This window comes from Aedes aegypti, chromosome 2 (assembly GCF_002204515.2).
Source record: "Aedes aegypti strain LVP_AGWG chromosome 2, AaegL5.0 Primary Assembly, whole genome shotgun sequence".
NCBI classification, from domain to species: Eukaryota; Metazoa; Arthropoda; class Insecta; order Diptera; family Culicidae; genus Aedes; species Aedes aegypti.
In genome coordinates this window covers 102904997-102914474 of record NC_035108.1, presented here as the reverse complement: position 1 = coordinate 102914474, position 9478 = coordinate 102904997, and the positions used below count along the sequence as shown (strand labels likewise).

Here is a 9478-nt window from a genome sequence, read left to right as displayed (position 1 = left end):
AGACAACCACTGTATAAAATAATACAAGGAGCAGTCGCTCCGTAGTATAACTTGCATCTACTTAGTGAATTTGGAACGTTTTTCGCAATCTACATTGCAATTTTGATGTTTGTTTAACAGGCCTCAACATTTTTGAGAAAAGGCCGCATTTGCGATGAATATCCTGGTTAGCGGAAAATGAGATTAGGCCTTTTAGAAAAACGCTATTTTTTCAACATTTATGCATATTTTTAAATGACTATTGTATGTTTTAGAAAGAATAGGCTAATATTTTCAAAGCTGAACGATCACTTCGACATCTGGTGGCTAGTAGGAGAACCGTCATAAAAGAGGTTGGGTTGAAAACGCACCGTGTGCAGCATAGGAAGGAGCACACATATTACACTTTTTCTCGAAATAGTTATGTTGTACACGATCAGAGAGCACTGAAAAACATGATAAACTTTTTTTCCTTCCAAAATGTACAGATCCGGTCAGTGCTTATGTACGATTTGTGGGATAAAATTGGAAAATTGGTGTTTGGCTACATAGGTTATAAACTTCCGGATTCTTTGTTTGTGGCTAAATTTGTTGTGAAATCATGCGTATCGCAAGAATGAAGGGTCAAAATGATTATGCCAATGGAAAATAGTTTAATAATTAATTGATTATAAGCTAATTTTTGGGTCGAAAAATTGAATTTTGGACGTAAACAAACATTTTCAATGACATTTCTCTCCTTCTTACCTAGCGACCTCTGTGCTGGTGGCGCATTAAATTTGCCTATAGGCTCTTCTACATTGAAATTAGCAGAAAACCGATTTGTTTACTTTTTGGACTTGAGGCCTTTTCAATTGTTGGTCTTGATTTATCAGTCCGTACACTGAAAACAGCATTGTGGTAAAAATTACGAGCACACTCAGAAATATAAAAAGTCACAGAATTACTAAAGTTTACCCGCATAGAAAAATACAATTTGCTGCACATTTCAAACAGTAAGTTTCTTTTAACTGTTATGGTAAGCGTATCACAAGCAGTTGCTATTTCATTGAACAATATGAAGCCTTAAGGTAGGAACTGTTAAAAATTGTTAAAGTAAAGTGACCAGACGTCCTGCTTTTCGCGGGACAGTCCTGCATTTTGAGCATTTGTTCCGCGCTGAAAAGTGTCCCGCGAAACGTCCCGCATTTTACTAAAATCATGGAAATGTCCCTCATATCCAAAGAAGTTATTATTAACCTATATTTTTAACATGTATTCTTTGAATTCATTTTTTTCGTGCATAGAAAACATATAATGTTTGTGTATCTGAGAAGCCAAATGGTTGCAACAGAACAGAGTTTTCAAGTTTCAACTATAGAGATTATGTATTTTCAACAGAAACATTATTTTTAAGTCATGAACCTTTTTGATGCCCCGCTGAAATATTTTTTTTTTTGGTAAAATCAAACGATTGTCAGTCAGTGAAATAAAGCTTTTGTAGAAAATTTCACACTAAATTTATGATATTTTGAACAATAGATTTTGTGATAATTTTGTTCAGGGTCTTCGAAATTTGGCCAAGAGTTCCATAGTTCTATGAAAATCCATCGCAAAACTAAGAGGCCCAAGCCTCATGGGGTGTAAGTGACATTCTGTTCGATTTTGAGATGAGTATACTGAAAAATTCTAATGTTTCCAAGCTTTGCAAAAGTATTTTTGGGAATTTTTCCTGTCCAACAAAAATATCACATATCTCTTAGAAGATTTCCTACATAAATATTGTTGAAAAAAAAAACAATTAGCTAATTTTTCTCATATTTTTATCACTAACATCCCTTTGTTTCTACCCCCTCAACACTGTTTGAAACCTATTGAGATTTATTCATAAGTCCTTTTCTGAATTATGTAGTTATTATATCTCAGAATCTTTCCTCAGATTATATAGCTCCTATCAGCGGTTATTGTACAACATTTGCAATCAAACTATAATTTTAAGTTTCAATTTTCGAATTGTAAAAAAATGATACTGTCAACAGCTCTTCTGATTACTTGTATAAAAGAAGAAAACAATTGCAATTTTTGTGTTAATGAATCCTTGAACTTGCTTGTCGAACTTACGAAAGTTAAAGTGTGAGTTGAAAAATGAAAATTACTGGAATTTCTAACAAGTTGCAGCTATTTTTTCTTCTACCTTCTCTTAAAAAATGAACATATTTTCCAGTGTAGCAGAGGCATATACAAACATAATAAAAAATGTGAAATGTTGTCCCGCTTTGGACCAAAATACATCTGGTCACTTTATGTTAAAGTAAACTATCCTAAACTGTGACGTAACACTATAATGTGTAGATATTGTTGAACTATATAGGGATGTTTTGTTCTTTTATATGAGTAACAACTTATGTATGTGCAGTTTACTATATAAGACTTCATTGCAACAGTTTGGCGAACGGTTGCCGATACACGCTTTATAAAATATAGGTGGCAGTAAGTGAAATAACAACAATACTTTCATTTTTCGAAAAGATGCACTTTATACACGTCGACATTTGAATAACTGTGTTAATCATAATTTATTAATATAATACGAGAAAACAAAAATATTTTTTTTTTCGATGATTGTACGTAAGTTTTTGATCACTGAGTATTTATATTTTTTAGCGTGCCTTTTTCGAGACCGTGAAAAAACAACAACCCAGGCCCCTGACAACCATATATCAATACACAGTGATCTTCGTAGCCATGATGTCCTGGGCGATACATGAATATCGCCCACTGTCAGTTGCGACAGCTGTGAAAATATAGACAATTTCTTTGTTTAATGTTTGTTATGATTTGTTTATAAATTTTTGATATCGTTATATCAGCCAATACAGCGTCAAAAAACTGAAGCACATTCAATATTACGATGGTTTTGAAAGAAAAGCAAACATTTCAATACATCCTGCAAGCCTCCTAGCATGCAATCAGTTATTTTATTTCGACGCATGTTCGATTTCGGATCATAAACATTAAACAAAACATCAATTAATGATTACACTCTCGATTCAATTAACCCGAAAATGGGTAAACACATCAATATGTTGACTATGCTACAAGTCGTCTCGTGCCATGGGCCTGCAACAACCAGAACCTCGGTCGCGAAAAATTTGTTCTGTTTTTTCCTTCAAGGATGCAGGAAAACAGCGATGGGACATTGTGCGGCCTACGGCTTGAGGAAACAGGTAAGTTGGTGAACGTAAGTCATGAATACAGCGTTATTGATTACGTTTTTCTTTTTCAGTTCAACGAACCGTTCAACAAAAGGAGAATTGAAGACCCGGCTACCGTCCCGGTTACCGTTTGGGCCACAAGAAAAATACGCATCAAAAACGATTTCAAACCACGTCCGTAGAAACATCGTAAGTAAAATTTAGAATTGATATTGTTAATTTGAATGGTAAAACTGGCTATCCTTTTATGTTGCAGTTCCTGTTACACCGACGGACTTGTACCCCGGCAGCAGCATCACCAGAACACCATCTAAGATATAATACCGATCCTTGCTTAATCATTCCGGGAGGGCCAGTAGACGACCGACGATTTTTTGTAATTTTCGAGCTTCTGAATGCTCAACGGGAACGAGCAGGACGGATAATGAAAATTCTGATTTAAGCTCAAGTTTTCTGTTTATAAATAATATAACATAATGAAATACAGAAAAAAGGTTAAACTTGTTGTTAAAATTATTTCTTATTCAATTTGTTCGAAAATCATTCTTATAATATAAACATTTAAGTACAGTACCGCATATGGTACAAATACCGTAACAAACCATATTTCAATAATTACACATACATTACCCGTTTTCATTCCAATCATATAGGTCAACTATTCCATAGCTATTTCCAATACAGTGATTTGTGTGGAAGAGTGGACCCAAGTAACCACAAGCATTATACCATTGCATTAATTTGGTCGAAAGTCAACATTTTTTGCATTAATAATGTTATCATGCATTTATTCAATAACTGTCAAGCAATGATGCATTTGATTAACATTGTAAATGCTTTGTAGCATTATTTTAATATAGCATTATGCTAAGCGTTTAGAGTGAATATACAGTTATGCTGTCATACAAGATTACATAACCTCATTAAACACACTCGAATCTGTAATAAATAAGTAAAACGATCGAGCACGTTCGCACTCGCTCATTGCGTTTTGTGGGATATGGAAGAATAATGAAATGACTTTCTTTCATCTCGAACCCCCATTTCATGATCTAAGGATATATGTATTCATTCAAAATTGTTGTATTTTATCTATGAGACTCTTTTATACATAAGGAGTGAGAGGAAATGTCGATCAATTTCTCTCCCCCCGAAATCTGTTTAATGCGCTAGGGCTTCGTTTTGTGGGTTACGTTCTGTTATTTCCTCTACGAGAAAGAATGGTGATCAAATTATTTCTATTGATGTTTCATTTGGTGAGGAAAGGAAATCAATCGCCGAAGAGAATTCTTTCTATTCGTAATAACTTGGCGAATAGTAATGTTAACACACACAGTGGCTTCGTTTATAAGGAACTTTTATCCTACCTTTTTACATCAGCAGCTTTAGCACAGGACACCAACGCGCCAGGCATCCAGCACACCATCATCCTACTTGTGGGTTCGAATCCTGATTCCATCAAAATAAAATCATTCAAATGGTAAAGAAAACCATTGGAAGGTAGCCAATGGATTCATTGTTTTGTTTATTTTGGACGCAAGCCCTAAACATACATTATTTTAAGCTAATATACATCATGAACCTTAAATATACAAACATAAATGCTTTAGTAGGGCTTGTGCATTAAAACTGCTTTACCAAGTATTGCATTAATTTGGTTGTTGTGGGGCCCTTTCCCACTTTAATTATGCTTTATAAAGCTCTTAAAGGTTATGTCACTTTAAAACAAAATCTGATAGCATACTATAAAGCAAACATAAAGTATTCATATATAGCTTCGTGGTTACTTGGGGACAATATATCCATCATTTGGCAAACTGTAAACGAAAAATTTTGTTCGGAGAAATCGACGTTTTTAAATGGTTACATAACTTAACCGCCTATTCCCCATATTGTGATTTTCCCGGTTACTGTTCACCAAATTGTAAAAACCGTTTTCGGTAGTGTCGGTTTATTGTTATTTTTGATGTTTAACGAAATTATTGATATATTGTTGCAAATTGTTGTGCACAGTACGGGATACAGTACGAATATAGTTCTTGATTATGCGGGTATACATCAATGACTATTTTCTAGCTGCCTCTCTTTCATTCTGCTGTGAATTTCTACACTAAATGTCAATTCATCTGGGTTGAAGCTTAGCGATGCTTCAACCCAGGCGAATTGACAATTAGGAATAAAATTCCCTGCAGAATGAAAAAGAGGCAGATAGAAAATAGTCATAAAATCCTGGGTTAGTTTCATTGGAACTTTCGCCTGAGCGATTTTTGCACTTGAATAAAACACGTTTCGAAACATTCTCCGCTGTTTCTAAAAATGCTATTGGGTAGAGAAATGAATTCTCTATCGTTAAATTTCATTCAATTTCATATATTACTTCACTTAAGTGGTAAAAATAAATATTTTATTCCGAATGTTTTGAAACCATGAATGGGTTTGACATTGCTCTCGTGAACCATAATCATGACGACAGCAGCACACCCCAGCGGACGAATTGTCGTTTTGGAGCGAATCCTCTGTCTCCATAGAAGATGGTGTCTCCATCGATGTCGATAGCCTGGAAATTCCGGTAGTTTCAGCTAAAATAGTATTTTTTACCACAGATCTTTTCTCGTGTAGAAAACATTTTAATTATTTTGTTTCACCCTAGTGGACATGCTCTCAAAGATCAACCCTGCGAGCTCCTCTCTGCCAGAGCTGATTGTCAAAATTTCTCTGATGCGGTGAAACGAAGATTACGTAAAAGAGAAAAACAAAATCTTGTCACCGTCTCATCTGTTTTTCGTCGGCAGCACATCACAGGTTTGGATTGCAATCATGCTGAGGTAATTATAATGCAAATTTTTAACCAATAGCACTAATAATAATCGACGGTTCGGTTGTTGTAGGCTTGCCGTTAAGACCGGCCTCGCCGGAGGTGCCGTATATTACTCCCGGGAGGAAGGAATCTGGAACGAAAACACCGACCAAGTGTACGAACGATACTCGACGGCACTGCAACCACATCTCGCGTCGGTAAAGCAGCAAATTCCCGTCGAGGTGAGTGGCTATTTTTAGCATTGCATTGAATTTGGATTGATCAGGTACTAGTGGACAAAAATAATGAGATAGAGTAATTTGCCCATTGTTACGGTAGATCCTAATAATGCGATATAAGAAATATTCTTAAATTAAAAACTATTCTATAAATATTATTGATCATTAATGAAAGCCTATAATATTCCCAAGCTGAACGAAATAAATGCTTCCAAAGTAAAACAGCTTTGATCGTTCTAAGATCAGTTTTTGTATTATGCAGAGGATTACATTCGTATAAAATACTCATGAACAGAAAAATATAGTATTGCAAACTTAGATCTGAGTTTATGCACCGATTTGTATGAAATTCACAGTTCCTCACTCAGACATGATTGAAAATTTAACATATATTTTTGAGCGATTTCTCCAATCACGAGTTCAAAAGCAATAAAGGTTTGACTTAAGTTAACATTATGACTAATTTTCATTATTGATGTAACTCAAAAAGTTGAAGGAATAGATTTTTTGTGTTTTCAACAAATTTGTAGATTCATACAAGATGAACAAGTTTGCTGAAGACAGTTTTTGTGTAGGGCTTTCCTATTTTCAGACAAATCGTTCATAATTTGTCGTCGAAAATTTCACTTTAGTCAAACAGTTATTACTAAAACATATTGCTAAAATTCACGTTATATCTGTTGTACATGCTGTGGAAATTTCATTAAAATCTGTCTATAAATAGCTATAAATCTACCTTATCAAAGTTGGCCATTTTGTATGGAAAATCGAAAAAGTTGCAAATGTTTTGTAGAATACTGTATCTAACCTCGTATTAATTGAATACAAAATTTCATAGTTTTATTAAAAAAAATACTACTAGAATTACTCTAAGAAGTTCACAAAGATTTCTCCACGAAAGCTTCAACAGAGTGCTCCATAGAATCTATAGAGCACTTCCTTTAGTCATTGTACAGGACTATTCCAGATATACTTTCAGGAATTCCTCGAATTATTTGTTTTGAGAAAATTCTTCTCGGTGTTCTCACGAAAATTCCTATATTTTTTCTCAGTTTTTATTCCGAAATTTTTCTTAGACTCGAAAATAAACCTCGGATTAATTGCAAATCTCAATTGAAGAAAATTAGTGCCACCTAACGGATGAATTCTCAAACAGATTTCTCATCGCCAGATAATCCATGATCTGCTGAATAACTTTGCCGAAAACACTAATCTTCTAGCTCATTTTGATGTTCAAATGGTTATTTTTAGGCCAATTTTGGACCCCTCGTGTCCACGCTTTTTCCGTTCCCTAGAAAAGGGGGAAGGGTAAAAAGGATGTCTCACCCAAGGATACACATTTACTAACCACATTTACTTCAAAATTTATTTCAAATTTTTGATCTACTAGTCTGCAACTTGTGGCCACTCAAAAATTCAAGGTTTGTCTCGTGATTTTAAGGGTTAATAATGAGCCCGACTATTTTTAACTAGATTTTTTTAAGCATTGAAGTAGCTATATAGTATTCTGGGGAATAGTTCATTCTGGGCAACCGGTTTCGGGGGAATTGGTTTTCTGGAGAATGTTGTAGAATTATTGTTTTGCATTGAAATTTAGTGTTCTTCAATACATTTAAGTTTAAACAGTTTGGAATCAAGCTTCTAAGTTTGCATTAAAACTTCAAAGGCACTAATCTCGAGAAAAAAAAAACCATCCAACAACAGTGCACTTTATATTTTGGCATTGTGCACACACGTAAAGCTTACAATAAGAAGATCAGAAACGTTTGCTAACCGTTTTTCCAGTTTAGTGCCTTTGGAAACGTGAATATACTTATGTATGTACGTTAACATAATCCCGGGATTTTAGGGACCTCAACAATTATATCGCGGGATACCAAAAATCCCGAAATTCGACGAATCCCGGGACTATAGTGTTTTCCGACTTTAATTTTTTTTGTAGGTTCCCGCTCTGCCCACGACCGGTGAGCTGTGTTTTCTAACCAAACATTACTGGAACGAAGGCGTGAAGGGTTCGATCTACTTCGTTCACCGGCTGCCGTGCTATCTGGGCCAGTGGACCAAGAAGGCTTCGGATGCGCTCAAACAGGCCATGAATCCTCCGCCGCCGCCGGAAATTGCCCCGGTCGCCGCTGGGGCCGCGGCCACCAAAATATGAGGTATATGTCGGAGAGGAGTGAACCACCATAACCGGTCAGTATATGGGTATCATCTGTTTGAGACGCAATAAAAACGTATTACGATGTAAAGCGATGTTTTAAACTATTCTGATGCGTTCAAACTAGTTTCCGAAACGACCAAAAAATAGTAAATTAGTGGCTGACCAAGGGACTGCAATTCTGCTTTGACAGATTTGTTAAATATTTCGCCAGCCTTGAAGATAGCTCAGTAATGTACAATTTTGCTTGACGACACGACTCTTCCAATTTTGCTTGTGCTGAGTTGTCGCCAAGAATTGATCTTAAGCTTCATCCAGCACTTCGAAATTGAAATAGCTGGCTCAGGGCCAGTGAAATCATGTGATGCTCCATTACGAGCTAGCTCATCAGCCAATTCATTGCGAAACCATACAGGTAATAATTAAAATTAAATAACAACATATTCATAATCCCACCCCTATTTAACTTCAGAATAGAGACTGAAGAAAGGCATCTTCAGGAATTCCTGTAGCTATTTTTCAGGAACTGTCCAGTAAAATTATTATTTTCTTCAACATTTTAACCAAGGAGTTAATGTTCCCAGGGATTCCCCCTGAGTTAAATTTATTTAGAGATTCTTTTAAAAATATCACAATAAAAGCATAAATAACTTGGGGAAATAAAATGGTCAAGAAAGGTTTTTAATAATCATTTCATTTTCATTTTGTAGCGTTTAGTGTTGCAAAAAAAGCGCAATCAAGTCAGAAAGAGGTAATAGTCTATGTCTAAATCATATAAAGAGCGAAAGAAAGTTTTTTCCCAAAAGATTGTTAAAAAAATCCTGAAGTTTTACAGGTATTTGTTTGACTTATTGAGAAACATATGATAAACTTCTGAAATGATTATTAAAGAAACTCTTGATATCAGTGAATCAAATTGTCATCAACATAGACGAAAAACAAACAACAAAGCAAGCTCGCTTACAACCGTTTGTCGCAACTGTTGCGGATAAGGACACAATTAAAAGCAAAATTGTCATGACAATCACAGAGCACAATATTGTTGCAACGTTTTCAACTCGCGATTAATCAGTAATTTTAAACACAAAACCAAATTTGTTCTATGGATGCT

The 9478-nt window shown here is 35.1% G+C and overlaps 1 protein-coding gene and 1 long non-coding RNA gene across 2 annotated transcripts; both read left to right on the top strand.

The window, feature by feature from the left end:
* Positions 1-3056: 3056 nt before the first annotated feature.
* LOC110675117 lies at positions 3057-3662 on the top strand. The gene is made up of 3 exons (XR_002499292.1): positions 3057-3185; positions 3245-3362; positions 3430-3662. It is a non-coding gene; the product is annotated as an uncharacterized LOC110675117 (long non-coding RNA).
* Positions 3663-5853: 2191 nt separating this feature from the next.
* On the top strand, positions 5854-8474 carry LOC5576079 (MICOS complex subunit MIC13 homolog QIL1). Its single transcript, XM_001662360.2, has 3 exons — positions 5854-5998; positions 6062-6212; positions 8152-8474. Exons 1-3 carry the CDS (start codon positions 5991-5993, stop codon positions 8365-8367), a joined length of 375 nt encoding a protein of 124 aa, XP_001662410.1. The 5' UTR covers positions 5854-5990; the 3' UTR covers positions 8368-8474.
* The last annotated feature ends 1004 nt before the right edge of the window (positions 8475-9478 follow it).

What these genes read in the sequence shown, in the direction of transcription:
- LOC5576079 (XM_001662360.2), top strand. An exon ending in AGCAGCAAATTCCCGTCGAG is followed by an intron (nt 6,213 to 8,151) that starts GTGAGTGGCTAT and finishes TTTTTTTTGTAG; the next exon opens with GTTCCCGCTCTGCCCACGAC.